The sequence below is a fragment of the Arthrobotrys flagrans genome (genome assembly GCF_004000055.1).
Source record: "Arthrobotrys flagrans strain CBS H-5679 chromosome Unknown unitig_8, whole genome shotgun sequence".
Classification (NCBI taxonomy): domain Eukaryota; kingdom Fungi; phylum Ascomycota; class Orbiliomycetes; order Orbiliales; family Orbiliaceae; genus Arthrobotrys; species Arthrobotrys flagrans.
The window spans coordinates 4489822-4511287 of NW_027137553.1; the positions used below are offsets into that span (position 1 = coordinate 4489822).

Consider the following 21466-nt stretch of genomic DNA (forward strand, 5'->3'; position numbering starts at 1 on the left):
ATGACGCAACTCCCGTACTTACTCGACCGCCGGGGAGGCGCATTAGCGGCGCCTGCGACCGTTTGGGGTGATATGGTGCTTAACCGCGCGCTGTTTTCGATTGCATTGTTGAGTTCGGTGGGGTCTGCTTGGGTTGTGCTTAGCTATGTTGTAAGTCAAGGTCCCCCTTTTAGTTTTGATACAATTATCTGAGGTCTATTATGTTAATTTTGTGGAACACACATGGTAGTGCATTAAAGAACTGCGATCTTATCGCCACCAGTTGATCTTGGGCCTGGCGATATCGGATCTACTTATGTCGCTGAATTTTATGTTTTCGGCAGGGTTTAATGTGGCGGGTGGAGATCTCGCCTTGGAGGAGAGTAAGACTGTGTGCTCGGTTAATGGGTTTTTGACGCAGGTTTTTGTGGTGCAGAGTACGTATTTACAGTCTATTAATTTATCTCTAGACGCTCTGTAAGGAATTCAAACTAATAGCTTCGCTGGGTTTTAGCGGACTGGTGGATTTTGGTTATTGTGAGTTTGGCTTTGACATAACTCGGAGAGTACGAAGAGAGAAAGATGCTAATTTAATGGGATATAGGCCATAGCAACATACATTATTCTTGGAAACTTCAAGGCCCAGTCGCAGTTTATTCAAACGCACGTGTGGATTCTGTGGGTGGGACCGTGGGTGTTATCTATTCTTATCGCGGTTGTCTGTCATGCAGTTTTGGGGTATGGGTATATCGGTACGAATATTTTCAAAGAAAAGTACCCTTCAATACTACTCAAAAAATACTAATCAACTTCTCTTTAATTAACAGGCGGCTGGTGCTGGCTCACTAACGACCTCATGCGTCTCCTCATAAACTTCATTCCACGTTGGATAATCGTCATCGCCATCGCATTAATCTACATCCGCCTCTACATGATAGTCCGCAAAGCCCGAAAATGGGATATTGAAGGCGTTTCTCCAGACCCGGGCGATGATATGGCTGATACCAGTGTGATACTCATGTCAGTCGGAAAGAAGGACAGAGAAAGACGAGGGAGCGGGGTATTAGTATCACGAGACGTCAGTGTTAGTTTTGGACGGAAAGGGTCGACCGCACCGACATTTGTGACGACGGTGACAACGAGTGCGGCAGGGAATAGTAGAGAGGCGGTTTCGAGTTGTAGTGTGAGGGAGGAGAGGGTTAGGAATGTGAATGTGAATAGCAGTCGGAGTTTGTCGCTGGGGATGAGGCAGCCGTTGAATGCGAACCAGTTGAAGAGGGTCAGTATACCTTACCTTACTTTACCTACCATAGCCTCGAATGCGGAATATGAAATTAACAACGGAGATCTTAATGATATAGATTGCGAAGAAGATGATGGTGTACCCGCTGGCGTATGCAATAATATGGGCATGTCCGACAGCAATACGGATATACCAAGGGACCACAGGGTCGAGAGCACCGCTATGGATTACGATTGTGGATAAGACCTGTAATTACTATCCCTACCCCGCATCATGGTATGGCCCTTTAAGTTGTATCCTAACTTGATCGCTTTATGTAGGCGTTGTCGTTCAGGGTTTACTAGACGCTGTCGTTTATGGTGAGTACAACTCAATCTGTTGTATTTTGGATTATTTCCGCGTTGTGTTGTAGAAACTGACCGAAGATCAGGACTGAACGAGCGGGCATGGCAGGGATGGAGAGATCACATCCGCCGGATAATATACAAGAATGAGGGCGGCCGGATCATTGGATGATATCTCCAATTTTGCCACATCTTTAATTTTTCATCTTATCTTTTTCATCTATAACCTACATCCTTATAATTTATCCCTTTTTTTAGGTTTGAATTGGAGTACTTTTGAGCGTGTTTTTTTTTTTTTCTTCCCCCTGATTAGATACCAGCTTGCTTTGCTTTTGCGGTTTTGCGGTCGGGGCAGTGGGTAGACGAGACGAGGTATATTGTTCCCTACAGCGGATGCGACGGGTAAGAGAATATAGATATGGTAGCATAATCGATGTATGTAATGTATGAGTATAGCGTGATATCATGAGGTGAGCTTATGGAAGGGGTTTATGATACCATCGACTAAATTCGTTTCGCTTGCTTGTAAACGTAAAGAAATATTAGCCTTATCTGAGCCTACCAGACTAACCCGATTACAGTGCGGGGATTCATCCGCTAACAGGTCTGTTTCCGACGAATGGTTCAGCACGGTGTATATGGTATATGCGACGAAGAAGTACTCCGTATATTGGGAATCAAGAAAGGCTATGGATTTCGACCAAGTTCAAGGGCTGCTTTTCCCGACGAATTTTTTTTTAAAAAAAATTAAAACCAACGGCTTAAGATTAATACTTTGTGGGCATGTAGATACGAGGATAACCGCATGATGGAGAGTTCCGAAGAAAGAACAAGATAGGTGGCAGCAGTTAGTGCCGAAGTCATGACTCGCGGACTTGGTTGCTTTCCGAGACAAGTTGGAACGGAAGAGTCCCAGTAAGTTGAGTTCAGGGTCTTTGGAACATGCTGTTGGCTAGCTGCGGTGCCTGTCAGCTTTATGTAACAGCCGATATAATAAATAACATTTGCAATCAATCGTGCATTAGTTCTCGTACAGACATACATGCCTGCTTCTGTGCATAGATATTGTCGGAGCGGAGGCAGGGTACATACGGCAGGGTACATACGGCAGGGTCTTTTGGCCAGATGTCTCCTCCGTATTTGTATTGCATCGCGGTCGAATTTAAATTGGTAGACCGATACATTTTATATTCTCGGCTTGCGGTGTCACGATCTTGACTCTGCAATCAATGACCTGTGAAACTTCATGAACTCAGTCCTTTCTGAGCCTAACTCGTGCTCATCTTATGTAATCGCACCGACTCGACCAGCGGACAATTATCAATTGGACTGCTCTGGTTCGCTGTTTCTAAGCATCGGCCCCTGCCTATCTCGATTCCCCGGCCTGTACTAGCAGGGTCCCAGCGCCACCAAGCCCAAACAGAGCTGCTTAGCTTTCTCCATACTATCCATGCTCTGGAATATTCCCGAGCCACCTGCCTTTCGGGTGAAGACCTTCTTGTTCATATATAAATCTTGCCTTCCCCTGTTTGCATAATCCTTCCTTCATTTATTCCATTTCTTTATTGATTGTGAGCAAATTTTTTATTTTATTTTATTTTTTAACTATATATTTTTGTTTTATTTTCTACTTGTGTTTTTTTGATTTGGGTTTGAAGTCGAAGCTTTATAGACACCCTCAGGTTAGAAGAAGACTCCTTATCTACCACATCTCGGATATTAGTATAGAGAGAGTACAATACCACCTCACCACATTCCACATACCTTCCGATATCCACAATGGCCACAAATCAAGCTGCCAGATTGCTCCTAAGAGCTGCTACTCGTGCCTCACATGTCGCTCCTAAACCAGTTGTTCGACCTTCGGCACTCACTCTCGTTAGAATACCCAAGCAAGGACGCGGTAGCGGCCGACGCTACTACTCCTCTGAAGCTGCTCCAAAGTCCGGTGGCTCCGGAGGTATAATATTCGCTGCTGTTGCCGCTATTGCCGGTGGCGGTGGTTACTACCTTTACTCTACCGGCCAGCTTGACGGTCTCGTCAGTGCAGCTGGTATCCCCGCAAAGGAGTTCGTCCCAACTCAGGAGGACTATGCTAAGATCTACAACGAGGTTGCGAAGCGACTTGTCGACTTTGACGAGTACGATGACGGCAGCTATGGACCTGTACGTGTTTCCCGTTTTAGTATATATGCTATTTTTGAATTAAGTGCTAATTGAAGCGTCAAGGTCCTCGTCCGCCTCGCCTGGCACGCCTCTGGCACCTACGACGTAGAAACCAAGACCGGCGGCAGCAATGGCGCTACCATGCGATTCCAGCCAGAATCCGACCACGGCGCCAACGCCGGTCTCAAAGCCGCTCGCGACTTCCTCGAGCCCGTCAAGGAGAAGTTCCCATGGGTCTCCTATTCCGACTTGTGGACTCTCGCTGGTGTCTGTGCTCTCCAGCAGATGGGTGGTCCAGCCATCCCATGGCGTCCTGGACGTGCTGATGCAGATGTCAGCGCCTGCACTCCAGATGGACGGTTACCTGACGCCTCTAAGGAACAAAAGCACCTTCGTGCCATTTTCGGCCGAATGGGCTTTAACGACCAGGAAATCGTCGCCCTCTCCGGTGCTCATGCCCTCGGTCGATGTCATACCGACCGCTCTGGCTTCGACGGTCCATGGACTTTCTCCCCAACAATGCTTACAAACGACTACTACAAGCTCCTAGTAAACGAGAAGTGGAACTGGAAGAAGTGGAACGGACCGGCACAGTATGAGGATAAGACCAAAGCTTTGATGATGTTGCCGACGGATATGGCGCTTGTCAAGGACAAGGAGTTTAAGAAGTGGGTTGACAAGTATGCTAAGGACCAGGATGTTTTCTTTAAGGACTTTTCTGAGGTTATTGTCAAGCTGTTTGAGTTGGGTGTGCCATTCAAGCAGGAGGAGAGATGGGTTTTCAAGGTTGTCGAGTAAATGCCATATATTATATGGTGGGTAATACATTCACAAAAAAAGGGGGGGGCTGTCTATATAGTACTTCTTGTTTTCTTGTGTATACGGCGATGCTGCGTCCTGTTGGGTCTGTTGGATCTGGATTAGAGCCTGACCCACAGCAGATAGATCATACAAGCTAGACAAAATGAAGAAAGCGATCTGAAATACCAACTGTTAAGTCTTTTCCCGAATTAATTATGGGTTTTGTGGTATTGGTATTAAACCCTTAAGTTGAGACACCCGACCGAACCCGGTAGGCTTGGGTGTGCATACTTGGCTCTAGTCACAGCCTTCGCGCCCCTCTTACACACCAGTACGTTTCCTCGTCAAAATATACACCCTGACCGTAGAAATAGATACCTAAATGCTCGTTAGGTAGTACATCTACTCCTCGTATAATGAAGGATGCCATGGGAAATTGAACGGCGGCAAGATAGGAAGACTGCTCGAACAAGAATACCACGGGCATCTATCATGATTAACCTCTGCCAGTTGGTGTAACCATATATCCAGACCCAGATTGGATCAAAAGTGCGTCACCTAGTCGCACCGCTGATGTGGTACGTAGATTATAATTGACGCTATCGAATCTTGTCGAACTACCTTCTTTATGATTGATGAATATCTAGATCGATTCAACCTTTCGACGAACACGTAGGGATCGGTTTCCAAAGTCCATTCAAATCTATATATATCACATTAGTTCTTGCCGACGTAAACCCCTTTTAGCGTATCAGGGCAAGGGCATTGAATTGGTAGTTGTTTGAGGTTGCGTTGGTGTGCGAAATACTACGTTTCTTTTCAAGAACCCACTTGAGAAGCCAAATTACGATTTTTTAGATTTATAAACGCCCCGATACTACTTGGGGAGTATTTATCAATTGTAGTGAGCGAGATGGCCAGCAATTGAAGGAATCTCCCATTAAAGTTAAATTTCCTTTATGGGTATTCATGCAATGGTATTGATCTTGGATTCCTTGTATGCCTGATATAAAAATTTTGAAGTCGACCGGTGTTAATGATTGTAATCTCGAGCATGTGAAAGCGGCAGCTTCTAGTGTGTAGCATCGGCACCCGGCAAGGCTTAGTTGGTTCTAGTCCATCGTGGCGTGCAGTTCGTAAATCCAGCTGGGCCTGTAAGTATTTGACGAGATTGGCCTGCAAACGCCGAAGCTATTCTTATACCGTCGCCTTGCAATTGATGCCACTCTCCTTTCCTGGTAACATTGCCACCACCAATAGTTTCCCTCATATATATCTCCTATCCGAGAGTCTGTATTTAGACAGTATAGTACACAGTAGATGATAGAGTGGAATATCATCTCATAGAAATATTCAAGAATCAAAGCCCGCCAAGGACACTTTGCACTTTCGGCCGAATCCGTCGACGGCATCTCAACACTTCCCGTCGGATTCCTGACGCCAGCTGACCTCGACAACCACCACTTTCCCCCCATACTCCACCGTTCGAATGTCGGATACGAATGATCCCGGTGCCCTCCCCATCCTCCGCTCCCGATCTCCTCACCCGTACCATAGACACTCGATATCTACACATTCTCCTCCAGATATCTATGTAGACGGCGCCGCGGCGAACGATACCAAGCCCAATAGGGCTGATGCCACTAACAACCTCGCCGTCCCAACTACATCATCCATCCCGCCCCAACATGCGCAAACAAACTTAAACGTCACCTCTCCGCTGCCTGACTCGTATACTCCATCTTCAACATCTTCGTTATCGTTATCATCTTCCGAGTCTGGAACTGAAGCAGATGATGAGAAGGATGTAGCACATCATAAACCTGGTGTTGTGCAGTACTTTAGTAAACGACGGACGTTACCTGCTCCACCACCTAAAAGACGGAAAACAGGACAGTGGGAGATAGACGAAGATGAACAACCTTCACCGAAGCAGGACGATTCTGATAAAACAGATGTGGAGGGGAAGGATATTAGTGAAGCTGCCTTGAAAGGTTCTAGGACGGGGAACTTGGGTGGACGGAAGAAGATCGTATTTGTTAGAAGAGGCTTGGAGATTTCGTTAATGGTTATACTCGTGCTTATGGTGTGCAATCAGCTGAATGTTAGGAAAGAACTTCGGATATGGAAGAGAGGTACGGATATTTCTCTAGTGTCACGATCTTCGACAATTAGTTGCAATGCTAACGATGCACATAGAACTCTCAACCTTCCTATTCACCTACCTTGCCGTCATAGGCTCCCACCCCGCCATCTCCAACCTTCGCAAACCTTTCACCGTCATTCTCCCTTCTTCTCTGGACCCTTCACCCCTCCTCTACCCTCTAGTCTTCCCAGCAGCCATTGCACTATCCCTGACACCTTACACCTCCCTCTACATGCTCTCTATCCTCCTCTGCTCTCTCGCATCCCTTCCTCCGGATGTCTACCCCCGCTTTATCGCTAATGATCCTAATCTCAAGTACCTCTTCACCCTCACACCTCTTCTTTCCTCGTCCAAAATCACCCCAATATCAGCTGAACACCTTCTGTACACTCCAATTCTGCACTCGAATCTCGTCTCACTAGGCGTGGACCTCTTAATCCCCAGTCTAACAACAACAGAAACTCGTCTACTTGCGACAGCGCTTGTCCAACTCTTGGACAGTGTTTCAGCTCAAATGGTTACACTAAAAGTAATCCTCTGGATGACCGGCGGTGCTCTAATAATCGGCTGTAAGACATTCATGCAAAAGGAAATAGATTTAGAACGGTCTATCGTCTTCGCTCGTGCCAGACCATGGTCCCGCCGGCGGAAAGCTCGACGTGAAAAGATCAACATCGACGGATTCATGGCCGGTCATACTTCCAGCGATTCGGACACCACAGCTTTAACCAAGGGCGGTATATCCAAGGCGAAAGCGGCGGATATACGGAAACGACTCCCCAAGTTTTTACCCGACGAATTACCGCAGAATATTCCTACGCTCAAGTTTTTATACGCTATTCCAGTTTATGCCATTTTGATTGGGGTCATTATGTTTGCTGAGAGGCCTTACCTCACATATAACGCTTTTGGCGGTATAGATCCGTTTCCTTGGGCGGCTGGATATTTGTTTTCAGGGTTACCGTTTTACCATACACTGGTCGAAGATATGGGTTGGACTGGATACAAAGGACTCGACGTTCCCGATGGAGAAGAAGGGAAGTGGGGTCCAAATTATAGACTTGGGCTTGCTGGATATTGGTTAATGCTTGTTACGATTGGTATCTGTGTCGTCGTGACGCTAGGGAAAGGTGTGCGAGTACCGATGGAAAAACTAGGATTCGAAATCCAAGGGCCCGGTTGGCTTGGACTTGCAGAGGTGGCCAGAGGCAGAGCTGTCGAAGTGGATACAAGACGAAAAGTATTCCACGGCCTTGTGGTGGCGATGTTTTTGCCGACCATATACCTGGACCCTCCGTTCGTAGGAACAGCACTGCTCGTTACTTTGGGCATCTTTTTACTGGTGGACATTCTCCGAGCAACATTGATACCGCCGATTTCGAAGCCCTTGTCGATATTCCTAGCGCCATATGTGGACGGACGAGACTTGAGGGGGCCGATTGTTGTTTCGCATGTATTTTTGCTAATCGGGTGTGCTATTCCGGTGTGGTTAAGCTTGACGGGCTCAAAAGTTGATATCCAAGAGGGAATGGAAGCTCCATTTGGAGTATACTGGCGAGCACCGAAGAGGGAATTGGCAATGGTAGCCGGTGTTATATGCGTCGGCATGGGCGATGCTGCCGCCTCGTTAATCGGACGACGATTTGGAAAACACAAATGGGGGTGGAGCGGCGGAAAGAGCGTGGAAGGGTCGCTGGCATTTACGTTTGCAGTTTACCTTGGTCTATTAGTTGGGAAAGTATGGCTTATTGCTGGAAACTTTCAAGAAGGGAGGGGTGGGGTTACGAGGGGTGGGTTGAAGGTGTTAAGTCAAGTTGTTGGTATGAAGACTATTGGGGTGTTTACGGTGAAGGCACTTGCGGCAGCTGGGTTAGGGAGTTTGGTAGAGGCTGTTATTACGGGAGGGAATGATAATGTGGTTGTGCCGATTGTACTTTGGTTAGCGGTTAGAGGGCTTGGGGTGTAGATACTTGTGTACGACTTTTCGCTGAAGGTAAGCTTTTTGGTTTTATGGATGTGCTTTGTGGTTTTTGAACATGGAGTTCTTGGGATGGGGATGTTAAGTTTTTATGTATATGTTGTAATTATCTAAAGTACCTCACCAGATGGGATATAATGAGGAAGTCTATTAGCCCTCCCTTCCATGTTTATTACAGAAAAGCATTGTTTGTTCTTTGAGACGCTATAACGAGGCTATCACGAAAGTTATTTTGGTATAATACTCCACCGATTAAAAATCGTTGGTTTTCGATATGTCCCTTGAAATGTATTCGGGTGCACATTTTAATAGTAATACAGGAAATAATGCAAGAGCCGTCCTAGATATTACTCAAAAACTGGATCAAGGCTCAAGTGCTTGCCATTTGTCAAAATATTCGAACAGAGGAATATAAAGGGGAGAGAAAATCAATGTTCACATCTATGAACCCGCCGATGGATCAGACCGAGCCTTTACACAATGCGACAAGAAACAAAAGCAATGAAAAGAAAACTTACAAATTATAATACCTCCCCCGTACCTTCGGACTATCCTCTGTAAAACTAGACCGCTCCTCCATCAACTCCGCTCTATACCCACGCGCTTCATCCAACGTTATCAAAGGCGGCAGCTCCCCCACAATCCCGTGAAAGATTTCCTCCGGCAATTTCCCCAGCGGCCCTTCACGAAGAGCTTTCTCGAGGTCAATACGTTGCTCGGGTTGCTGAGGCATGACTATTTCAGTCGTCGGCATGTTATGATTAGGATCGCAAAGGAAGAAAACTAGGGTTTTGCGATATCCTGATTTTGTTGGGTCTTGTAACCTGAAGGATGAGACGCAGTGTTGGTAGATGTTTGGGAAGACTATTGCTCGGTTTTCCTATCGGCGGGGAATATTGGAATATTATTAGTCCAGAAGGGACGAGGAACCGGGTAAGGAATTGCGTTATACGGTACCTTTGTTTGGATTTGTCCGATTTCTTGGACTCCATAGTCAAGACCCATACCATGTAGTCTAGACCAGTAAGAGCTACCCCATTGAGGTCTTTGGTCGACTCGAGCCGTGCGACGGAAAGATAGTGTGGAATCTGTTATGTTGTCTTGGGCGTAGTAGTAGATGCCGGTAGCTATGATTCGTTCATTCTAATGGAGATATCAGCACTCAACTCCCAAGCTTTGATACCTTGTTCCGAGGATATTATGATTACCTTCATAGCTTCGACGTGCCAACTTCCCCCATGGTAGGTTGGATTCTCCGGTGTTAGGATGATGTTGGCCAGTTTAACAATAACTTTGGCGGCTTTGCCCTCTAATTTGATTTCGTCGGTAATATTCGGTGGGGACCACTTGCGATCGAAGACTACGTTTCCAACGTCCCAGATCTCGGCTTCAGCATAATCGTACGGATCACTATCTTTCTCCTGTTTGTCCACAGATTCATTTGTATTGTCCCCGCCATCAATATTTGAACCGTCCTCGCCGTCTTCATACCTATCATGGTAAACAGAATCTTCATCACTCCTCCACCCGCTATCCTCATCATCCTGGTTCTTCCGACCCCAAGAATAACTCTTCACTTGCCGATGATAAGCCATAAACCCCGTAGCCGATAATTCTTCCCCCCGTTCATACTGTCCCAAGAATTTCTCCCATTTCCTCTTAAAAGTAGATATGGGAATAGGGGTGACATGACACTCCCTTCCCTCCCAACAAAACTCATTAGGATCATGAGTACGGTAAGTATTATGCCTCCCTCCCGCAAGATCCGCAAGGAGGTGATTAAACATCGGTACAAACTTTGTAAAGATCTTTTCAAGGATCGGGTAAAACTGTTGCTTTTGCTCCGGGGTGGAGAGGTTATTAATGTATGATCTTATTTTTGTGCTCTGACCGTCCGGGGAGACTTCGAATAGCGATGGCAGCCAACAGAATTTTGTGGACCAGCCGTTTAGACTTTTGGCTTTGAGGAGTTTTTGTTCTCGACGGTATCGCCTTTGCCAATATTCGTCACCACGTTCTCCGGCTGCGTCTTCGTCTTCGTCGGAGTCTTCGTTGTAGTCATCATAGCCGTCGGAGTCTTCATCTTCATCTTCTTCGATGCCACCGGGAATATTCGCCTCCTCTAGGAAATTAATCGGTTTCCCATTGGTATTACTTACTGTCTTCCCATATATTATAGGCCATAAAGAAGGATGTACAAGATCCAGAACCTGGCCGTTAGAACCCGGATGCCAATCCTTTTGCTCCTCGGGAACATTCTCCAGTGTCGCCACGGCTTAGTTGTAAAAAAAAAAAAGAAACATTAGCCTTAACCCCCAAAGGACATAAAAACGACTAGAGTCCGGATCGATAATATTCTCACCATCAACCAATTCCCCCCTCACCCCCTCCCCAACCACCCCATCCGCCCTCCACACACAATCAAAATCCGGCTCCAAACAACTTCCCCCCTCCCTCAACTTTTCAACATACTCCTTATACGCCTCCACCAACTCCTTCGTCACAAACTCAATACTTCCGGTATCCCAGATAGGAACCAAATAATCATCATCACAAAACCCTTGAATGTCTTGTATTGCGGCCTCACGGATCCATTTTGTCATCAACGAGCGGTTTGTGACCTTTGTGGTCCAGTTGGGTTTGTTACGAATTGCGGCTGAGAATCTTCGGAGACATTGGTCGTGGTAGCTGAGGGCCGTGACGGGGGAGGTGGATAGGGGGTGGGGGTAGCGGATTGATGACATTGGTATGTACTTATAACATAGCTACGTCGTTATTCAAAAACTATAAGATATCAAACGAGGTAGAAGTACCCGTGCCGGTGCAATCGATAAAAGGAAATCACGAGAGATAGAGAAAGGAGACATACGCGAGGGCGAACGCATCTCATTTATAGACTAAAGCAATGGAGTCAGAATAACAATACCGTCCGGCTCAAGTATCTAAGCTCTAGCGATCTAGCTACAGCCCAAAACGAAACCACATTCGGCAAGTCAATACAGCAATGACACCAAAGTCGATGACTACTAAAGAGCACAATATCGGAGTCACCTTGCAGTCCAAATCTAGTTACGGTGTCAGTGACCCTCTATCTGCACACCAGAAACCCGCCAAGGGGATTCATAAAATACAACATTTTCAACACATATCTACGATTTGTGTTGCTAAGATCTCCTATATATCAATTGTATAGGCAATAGGCTCTTCTGTTCTGGATTCAGACCTGTAACCCTAGCATGGTCCACAAAGCTCTAGCCTTCAAGCCCTAGCTGGAACCTACAGCCTTCTCACTCATCCAATTACCTCCAAATCGACGATAGGTAGATATCAATTCCCACCGGTCATATAATTGGAGATCGAACCTCCTATTCTCCATCTATCAATCAATCTATATAGGAAACAAAATCCACTTTCGATCAAGGCAGGAAATAACCTTCATCTCTTCATAAATGAAAGTCTAGAATATATATAAGTTGGGTCATTACAAATAAAAGGGCATTAACAAGTGTTCTGCTATAAAAGAACCTGCGAGTGCGAAGGGGGGTATAGGTAATAAAAAAGTCATCCAAAAAACATCCCACAACTCTTTCGGTACCACCAATCAATAGAAATTATACAAAGGAGGTCGGGGTTCCCCGCAAAGTCACCATCACCATAGGTCTTTTAAGCCCTTAACCAGGCTCTTAGACTATGAAGAAAAAATGGTGAGAGAAACCCCGCCCCAAGAAACAAATATCTCAGGCCGTGGTAATCCAGAAAAAAATCTCGCACGTCGGATTCGGGTGAAAGTTCAAAAAACTCCGTTTAAAAAAAAACCTCTGCAGTAATACTCGCATGGCATTTGAAAAAAACAAAAATATTATAACCCAAGAAGAAGAGAGGGAAAAAGGACGTCTAAACAGCGCAGGAAAAAAGGAGCCAAGAAAAAAAGTAGTCGTACCACCTGGTGTGTCTTTGTAGACGCAGCCAAGCTGACGACAACCCGACCAGGCTGGCTTTTACAGGCTAAACAACGCCGCCTATAAAAATAGAAAGAAAAAAAAGAGTTTGTTAGCCTTCTCGTCCCAAACCAGGAAAAACATTTTGGTAATGAAGCGGGGGAGGTCCTATCGGCAAAGCCAGTAGATGCTTGATCGCCCTGTCGAAACCCCATGCTTCCCTGCAACCTGCAAGTCCACAGCATGGATCCATGTAGACAAGGTAGAAACAGGATTGTGGGATTGGGATAGTCGAAACAAAGGACGATTAGCAGCACAGCATGCGGAGATTTTTTTGTGATTGTGATTGTGATTGTGATTGACGTCTTTTTTTGAACATCTTACCATGCTAGAGCAATGATCCTAAGCATGACTAAGAAACTCTAACACCGTAAATCACAACAATACAAAACCCAAAAAAACCCCTCCAGAAAAGAGGAGCCCCGCAAGATGACAATGCATGTATGCACTGCAAACAGAGAGATACTGTGGCCTTAAAGATAGGGGACAGACTGTGCATATCGCGATGGGAGGGGTCGAAACAACTTACTGCTATCAGAGCGCCGAAAAGCGCTAGCGATGAGGAAAACTGATTGTGTGCGCTGCTAGACTCGGTGTTGGTGGGAGTCGGAGGCGTCAAAGTAGCTGTTGGAGTTCTAGAAAGTGGCTTCATGTTAGCGTCATCATCTTCCAATCAGATCAAACCATTTAAACATACCCATTTGTTGGAGCTGCGTATGTAGCTGTGCCGACGGCAGTTCCAGCTGTGAGCTGAGCCTGTATCGAAACAGTGAAAAATAAGGCGACGAGCCAGCAAAGGAAGAAAACTCGGGAAGCCAACGGCGACGACATTGTGAATTAAAATTTGTATTGAAAAGGGGAGGTTTTTGTGAATTTCAAGCGTCGAAAACGAATCCGAAACTTATAGCGAGGAAAAACCACACAAGGTCAACGTGCGAAATGTTTTGGTGAAAAGAAGATGAGATGAAAAGATCAGAAATGAACAGATCGCTGTCGACTTATTTGTGGCAGATGCGGGATGGCCGCAAGAGCAAAAAAAAAACGTTTAAAGATTGTCCGTTGTAGTAAGTTGTAGTCGTGGAAAGAATAATTTATTTGTGCTGGTTTCCTTGAACGTTTCCGTTGCGGTCGTTATATGAGATCCTTTTTCTCTGCTACGCGTGGCTGTGCCAAAGCTTCAACTGTTGGTTCCAGCGGCGTCTCGGGATGGTACACTATTGTTTTAAGAAGCCTTCGAGTTTCTAGAAAGGTTTTGCAAAACCGGCTGTGAAGTCGGAACTTATTTTTTTGGAATTTCGCAGGTCAAGGTATTAGATCGCCGGGTTCAAGCTATTGGAGTAGGTGGATTTGAATTTGAACGAGCAGCTTTTTGAGGATGAGATATCGTGGAACTGAGGAAGAAAGATACGGATTGGGATTAGACTGCTGCGGCTGCTGGAAGAAGATGAGGCCGATATGATAGCGAAGAAAGGATGGATTGATGATTCGAAAGTAAAAGTATCCGGGAGGAATCGATTTAGTATTAAATAGTGAAGGAATAAAAGAAGAAAGAATTAAGCCGTATTAAAATCAGAAAATATATTAGAGTAAAAAAAGAGGTATGAATTCAGAAGCGACAAAGCTCGCAAGGCTGCTTGGCTAGTCTCTTTCGCTCCCAAGTTAGGAAGAAGATATATATAAATCTCCAAGCCTACTTTTTTAGTTCAACCGATGAGTACGTTCGCAAGGCAGTCGGTACGTATGTTGCGAACGAAAGCTTGCAAGGCTATGCCTAGACTTTTTCTCCGTAAAAGCAAGTTCGCAAGGTATACTTCTTCTGCGCAGCACCAGCTGTTCGGTACTTGCTATTTCTGGGCCGTTCCTTCAGTCGATGCGGCGGTGCGCAAACAGGTACACAACGACAATGATATCAGCCGCGAAACAAGAGCGAGTGTGGCAAGGACGCTTGGAGGAAAGTGTGAGGTATAGTAGTTACTATATGCGGAATACTGTCGAAAGAATCGTCGTCGTCGTGTATCACTCCGTCTCAGAGTTTCCGATGGAGAATTATTAGTATTAGGTATTATATTAGACAATAGGTAGTGAATTGTTTTCGTATGGTCCCAGCTTAAAGGTCGTACAACGGAAACAAGAAGCAAGCCAAAAAGGAAAGAAGATGCTACAGAACAATAGAGCGAATGAGGCCGTGAGAATAAGTAATTAAGTGGGTAGTATGTAGACAGACAGGAAGGAATCGCGATGATATGATGAGTAAGGAGAAAGAAATATCAAAAATAAAAAACCCGGCGACTGCGACGGCGAATTTTCATTTTATTTTATTTTTCCATCGTCTTATTCTCCAAAAAAAAATCGATCGCTTCATTAAGGTTTTCGCCTGGGAATAGGGAGGTGGACTTGGAACCAGCCTCTCTCACATCCAACAGGGAACAAAAACATGACCCAACGAACTAACCAACCAGACCTCTCAGCCCAATCACAGCATGCCTTGCTTACAAGGCCTGCATGCTGCCCTGGTCTTTTTTTTCGCCGTCGATGCAATGATGCTGATGAGTCTCGAGATGATGCTGTTACCTGTTCAATTCAATTAAGCCAAATGATATTCTTCTCCGGCCTACCCTTCGCGGTTTAGTACACTCGACACATCTGTACGAACACCTCGAACATCTTGTCAAAACAATGTCAGAAAAAATACTGGTTGATCGATATTCCGTACCCCTTTCACAAAAGCATGGAAAAACAGCGAGTCCCCGAGCACAAGCAAGCTTCTTGTCATTGTCACAAAAACGCCAACCGAGAAGATCTTCGCAAAGCGGAATAGCGAATTAACTTCTTCGTACGGGTCCACCCAACCTCCTGCCCATACAAACATTTCGCGCGTGCGTGAGCGTTGTGTGAAAGCTAGCTGCAGGCAGCACTGAACATGCGATGCGAGCTCGAGGAAGGTAAGCTTTCCATACTTCATTTCGTTTAAATCTTCCCTTCCGCACAAAAATTTTTCGTGACGAAGGGCCTTCAGGAACAATAAGGAACGTGGACCAGGATCACGTCCATCCATAATGCAAGGGGTAAGCTTGACAGGGGTCTCGTCGAACATCGTGAACCACTAGCTATTGATGCATTAGGAGAAAAAAGAAGGAAATTCTAGAAGAATTTTCCCTTCGAGAAAGGTCCGTTGAAGATATAAAGTCCAGTTGTCAATAGGACACGCTGAACCGCGGTATGCTTGTCGAGATTGCACTGTGAAACACGCTTGTCTGGAAACACGAGCTGTCAAAAAAATATTCTAGATTCATTCCCGGTTTGTCTTCGTCGGTGAAGAATAGCGGCAATTGTTTGGCACAGGGTATGACTTCCATACCGAAAGCATCAGCAGTGCTGCAGCCTTAAGCCTTGCCGCTCGATACGAGACATAGTCTAGTGCGTTAGAACATCTTGACGGGCCGTGTCCTATTGGGTTAAAACCAAATTGTCACTAGATACTGGCGGAAGGGTGCAGACCGTCAGCACCGAACCAGACTTCGACTCTAGTGTTTAGTATTGCCTTAGGGGGAAAGAAAGATAGTCCATCCACAATCCACTTCACCAAAGGTAAATAGATAAGTATAAACAAGAATCTTAACCCACTAATCTAAGCATCTAAGCTTAAGCTTCATCCAAAAATCAACAGATCCCGGACCCCGCACCGATAAGATACTATATACATGTTCTAAGCACCACATCCAACAAAAAGACAAAAAAAAAAAAAGTCCTTCAATAAAAACTCCGATGGGAATCAAAATCAAATAAGCAAGAATTTTTTCTTTCTTTCTTTCTTTGTAATTCTCGCCCATAGGATCTTGATCACCGTTCTATGCCCAATTATCTATTCCCTTGTCTTTCCTTTTTCTAAAAAAATAACATCCTATAATAGTCTTTAAGAATCTATGGCAGAAAGGGAATGGACAGAAGAAAAAGGATTCACGCCGGCTCTACTCCTTCTTCGGCTTAATAATGGCCTTCTGGTTATATACCTGTCTCTCCACAAACTTCAAAATCTCATCAATGAATCTAATAAACCCCAGTAGTAATTAGCACCCATGCAGCTAAGCCCAATCGCACACCGCGAAAAAAGTATCCCAAGATGAAAAAAGTAGGAGAAAAAGACTCACATAACAGGTAACGAAATAGCCACCACAGCCTTCCATTCATGCACCGTCAGCGGTGTGATCGAGAACATGGTCTGGAAAACCGGGACGTAAAGGATCATGAAGTGGAGTGCCATCGACAGCGTGATGGCTGCGATGAGGTTCAGGTTTTTCCATAGTGGCAAGGTGAGAAGCGACTCGCTGGAGCTCAGTGCGTTCATGGCGTTGAACATTTCAATAACGACGAGGCTGTGTCACAGGACGTATTAGTATCCACTATAAGCAGCGAATAATATGCTCAAGGGGGACATACATCGAAAGCGAAATCGTAGACGCAGCCTTCGACATATCGTTCGAAAACATCTCGCATCCAAGTTCTGGGAACAAGGTCGAGCACTTGTGGAAATTCGTCTATATCAAAAATGATTAGTCGTCCATCTCACTGTGACCCCTTAGGAATCAACGTATCGAACTCACCAACTCGTAAAACGAAATCTGTGGCCCTTCGCTGTTATACATAAACCACCAAGCATATCCGAACACCGTCGCGGCACCAACATAAGTTCCAACAACCATATATCTAAAGAACAACCATCCAGTAACGAGTGGTTCATCACGCTTCCTAGGTTGGCGTTTCATGATATCATGGTCTGGCGGGTTGAAAGAAAGTGCGGTGGCCGGTAGCCCATCGGTGACAAGGTTAACCCACAGCAGCTGAACAGGAATCAACGCCTCAGGCATACCCAAGAGAACGGTCAAGAAGATCGAAACGACCTCGCCGATATTTGAGGAAATGAGGTACCGGATGAACTGCTGGGTATTGTTGTAGATCGAACGACCTTCCTCGACTGCCAATTGAATAGTTGCAAAGTTGTCATCCGCAAGAACCATATCAGCAGCCAACTTGGCAACATCAGTACCGCTACCCATAGCAACACCAATATCCGATTTCTTCAAAGCCGGAGCATCATTGACACCGTCACCGGTCATGGCAACAACCTCACCGCTGCTTTGTAGAAGATCGACGAGTCGGCTCTTGTGTGTGGGTTCGGTTCGGGAGAAAAGACAAGCGCGGTTTGCAGCTTCCAGTTGTTCGCTCGAGCTCAAGTTATCGAATTCGCGGCCAGTATAGCTCTTTCCGGTAAGATCCTCATCGTGGTCAAAGATGCCGATTTGCTTGCAAATAGTTTCCGCGGTCTGCTTGTTATCTCCAGTGATGACGACGACACGGATACCAGCTTCCCTGCACTTCTTGATCGAGTCCGCAACTTCCGGCCTTGGAGGATCTAACATGGCAACGGCGCCGACAAAAGTCATATTCTGTTCCAATTGAAGATAGTCCTGTGATGCCTGTGCCTTGCGAACCAGAGGGTGCGATGCAATTCCGTCCACAAAAGCGAAAGCAATAACCCTGAGCCCTTGTTTAGCATAAGTCGAAACCTTCTCGTTGACCAATCGAGCGTGTGCCGGTGTAAACGGAACCTTCTTTCCATCCTGACCGCGAATAACAGAAGTACATCTTTCCAAGATCGTTTCCGGAGCACCCTTGACGAAGAGCCTTTGCTGTCCCTGCGACTCAACCAAAACAGACATGCTCTTCCTATCTCTCGCAAATTCATAAGTCGCGAGCCGGTTGAACTGATTCTCGTAGTACCTGTTCGCTTCATTGAGGCGTTCCTGGATGCTGTGCTTCGCCCGTTGTTGGTTATACCCGGGGTCAGGAGTACCCAGCTTTTCGACAAGGACTTTCAAGGCAGCTTCGGTGGGTTCTCCAACGTTGGCGAAGGTGTTCGACTTGGCATCGTAGGAGATTTCGGCGTCGTTACAGAGTGCGGAGATTTCGGCCATACGGCGGACGACAAGAGAGAAGGCAGCTGGGGATTCGAGGGTCTTTCCATCTTCAGAAGTCACATTTCCATCAGGTGAGAATGTGGTACCTTGGATTGCGATTTCAGTAACCTTGCTATCCGAGTCCGAGAAGTAAACAGCGCGGGAGACGCTCATCTGGTTAGTTGTAAGGGTACCGGTCTTGTCAGAGCAGATAACACTGCAGCTTCCAAGGGTTTCAACAGATGGCAAGCTTCGGACCAGTGCGTTCTTCTTGGCCATCTTGCGAGTTCCAAGAGCAAGGCAGGTGGTAATAACAGCTGCCAGACCCTCAGGGATAGCAGCGACACCGAGAGAAACAGCAATCTACTCAATGGTTAGCTTCATAACACACCCCTCTGACTCGATTCCATAAACATGACGCATACCTTGAGGTAGTAGATAGCTCCCTTCAACCATCCATCATGCGACGAATCATTGAAATGTCGAATATTGATAACCCAGACCAAGATACAGATAACCATGATAACCTTTGCCAATTGATCCCCAAAATCATTGAGCTTCTGCTTCAACGGCGTCGGCTCCGAAATCTGATCCACAATGCTGCTATGAATATCTCCGATAGCAGTAGCCTGACCCGTCAAAACCACAATAGCCCGAGCGTGCCCAACGGTAACTGTAGTTCCCGAAAACAACATGTTGATCTGATCCTGCTTCACAGCCTTGGCATCAGCCACGGCATCCAGATCCTTCGCTACACTTTCACTTTCTCCAGTCAGGATAGCCTGGTCGACACGGAAGGAGTTGCTATTTATCGATATCAGACGGCAGTCAGCGGGGATACGGTCTCCAACGGCCACATCGACGAGATCTCCCGGAACAAGGTCTTCGGCTTTGATTTTGGCTATTCGGCCGTTGCGGACGACTTTGGCTTCGTTGGCGGAGTATTCGTTTAGTGCAGCGATGGCCTTTTCGGCACTGCTTTCTTGAGTAACACCGACGATGGCATTGAGGATAAGGATCGTGAGAATCTATATACGCGGAATTTAATGTTAAAACGAGGTCTTGTAGAGCTCAGAGAATAGATGGGAGGGGAGAGAGGTAGATACGTACGACAGCTGGATCGACAAAGGCGTACCAATCATTTCCTCCTTCAACAATAGCAAGGAAGAACGATATAGCAGCAGATGCTAACAAGATAATAACCAACTGGTCCTTGAACTGTTCCAACACAAGCTCCCATAGCGGCGTAGGTGGTTCTTCCGGGATAGCTGCAGCATTCCAACATTCCATTAGCGAGTCCATTCCTGAATATAAGGTTTATCATAAGAGAGACAGCAATACCATTCTTCCCATGCTTCGCCAGCGACTCGGCGACCTGTTCGTCGGTCAAGCCATCATGCAGCGAGACCTTGAATTTGTCGACGACCTGGCCGACGGTAAGTGCATAAGCCGCTTCCATCGGTTTCCCTAAACGCTCTTTCCCTCCCAAATAATTCCTCCCGGTTGAAAAAGACCACCTAGCTAATAAAGATTCAGCAAAGATTTACAACTTGTCTTTAGTAACACAAAGAAAACATGCAAAAAAAAAAATTGAAGGGAAGAAGAAGAAGAAGAAGGGAAAAAAGGGTAATGATCAGATGTAGCAAATAGCAAATTGAGGTGGAAATTGAACGAAGAAGAGGCCAAGTTTCGTTTCTTGCCTGTGGGGGTGTGGATGTTTGTGTTTGGTGGAACCCAAAGGCAGCTGTTATGTCTGGAATGCAAGGGTTTGCAAGAGATGCGACGGGACAAGACTACCAGGCGAGGGAAATCTCAAACAACGTGAAATCTAAGATTTGGTGTTTGCTACCTGCAGGTTTTTTTTCGCAAAAGCCCGAACGCGAAAGACTTCTAGACCGACTACTACTAGGTGACGATGATATTCCTAGCTGTTGGTTGTTGATGGTGGAGGGGTTTGTAGCAGTCGATAACGAGTGGGACAGCAGGATGTAGAATGATATCTCTGTCCAGTTCTGGCCAGCGTATGCCATTCTGGCCGATTACAATATCAAATAAAAATTCACATAAACCCCCTAAACGAGACTGTGCTCTAACTACGCCGGCTCGAATTTTCTCGAACAAAAAATCCAGCGAGAAGTCTCCAGGGGATCGAATCGAGGCTCCATCTGCTGCACATGGGCCAAAGCGGCATACTGTGGCTAGTTTGGAGCATGGAGGTGCGGGATGATTTGCTGCAGGGACCAGCCTGCTTGGCTCTGTCTTATTATTTCCGCCACTAAGAAAATTTCTCCGCCAGCAACCTTCTCTCTCTTCTTTTCTTCACCACCATCCTTCATCTTCACCATCATCAATAGACACAATGACCGTATCGATCATACAATAACTCAATCATCCTCGTGTATCTAACCAGCAATGCCACACTCATCATACCCTTCCCGTATATCTCACAATCCTACTCCTCGTGACATCAAACAGAAAACCCATCCCATGACCATGCCTACTTCCCGACCTTCTATTCTCCCTTTCACAAGGGAAAATAGATCTCAGACTTCTTCTCTGGTCTCGAAGCATACTACTTTAGGTCTTATGGAAAATGAAGCAACTCAGACAACCCTTCCCGTTACTCTTTTCTCTCTTTTTCCTTTCGAGGGGAGGGAGGGAGAGGGTAACGGGAAACCACGTCAACTCCACCCCGATCTTTTTGATAGTTGATTGAAAGGGACTATTTAATTGACGTACATCTTTTTGTACTTACATATGTGATTGCACATCCTCGTAAAGAAGAAGAGTGAACGTGATATTATAATTACTTATGCTCTAGGCGGCAACAGTAGACATAAAATGCCGTGGTAAATAA

General features: G+C 45.9%; 6 protein-coding genes across 6 annotated transcripts; 3 read left to right on the forward strand and 3 right to left on the reverse strand.

The window, feature by feature from the left end:
* On the forward strand, positions 1–1738 carry DFL_007781 (uncharacterized protein; the record flags this gene model as incomplete). Its single annotated transcript, XM_067637419.1, has 8 exons — positions 1–150; positions 230–416; positions 494–516; positions 584–731; positions 807–1258; positions 1341–1470; positions 1543–1581; positions 1635–1738. 8 exons carry the CDS (start codon positions 1–3, stop codon positions 1736–1738), a joined length of 1233 nt encoding a protein of 410 aa, XP_067488938.1.
* A 1607-nt stretch (positions 1739–3345) lies between these two features.
* DFL_007782 (uncharacterized protein) lies at positions 3346–4530 on the forward strand (the record flags this gene model as incomplete). Its single annotated transcript, XM_067637420.1, has 2 exons — positions 3346–3732; positions 3796–4530. 2 exons carry the CDS (start codon positions 3346–3348, stop codon positions 4528–4530), a joined length of 1122 nt encoding a protein of 373 aa, XP_067488939.1.
* Positions 4531–6022: 1492 nt separating this feature from the next.
* Positions 6023–8645, forward strand: DFL_007783 (uncharacterized protein; the record flags this gene model as incomplete). The annotated part of the gene is made up of 2 exons (XM_067637421.1): positions 6023–6668; positions 6733–8645. The coding sequence occupies 2 exons, from the start codon at positions 6023–6025 to the stop codon at positions 8643–8645; spliced, it is 2559 nt and encodes an 852-aa protein (XP_067488940.1).
* Positions 8646–9085: 440 nt separating this feature from the next.
* On the reverse strand, positions 9086–11401 carry DFL_007784 (uncharacterized protein; the record flags this gene model as incomplete). The annotated part of the gene is made up of 5 exons (XM_067637422.1): positions 9086–9098; positions 9176–9537; positions 9615–9800; positions 9866–10932; positions 11020–11401. 5 exons carry the CDS (start codon positions 11399–11401, stop codon positions 9086–9088), a joined length of 2010 nt encoding a protein of 669 aa, XP_067488941.1.
* A 1254-nt stretch (positions 11402–12655) lies between these two features.
* On the reverse strand, positions 12656–13486 carry DFL_007785 (uncharacterized protein; the record flags this gene model as incomplete). Its single annotated transcript, XM_067637423.1, has 3 exons — positions 12656–12676; positions 13185–13290; positions 13353–13486. 3 exons carry the CDS (start codon positions 13484–13486, stop codon positions 12656–12658), a joined length of 261 nt encoding a protein of 86 aa, XP_067488942.1.
* A 3137-nt stretch (positions 13487–16623) lies between these two features.
* DFL_007786 (uncharacterized protein) lies at positions 16624–20068 on the reverse strand (the record flags this gene model as incomplete). The annotated part of the gene is made up of 7 exons (XM_067637424.1): positions 16624–16702; positions 16804–17028; positions 17093–17190; positions 17257–18972; positions 19035–19637; positions 19720–19877; positions 19951–20068. 7 exons carry the CDS (start codon positions 20066–20068, stop codon positions 16624–16626), a joined length of 2997 nt encoding a protein of 998 aa, XP_067488943.1.
* Positions 20069–21466: the final 1398 nt, after the last annotated feature.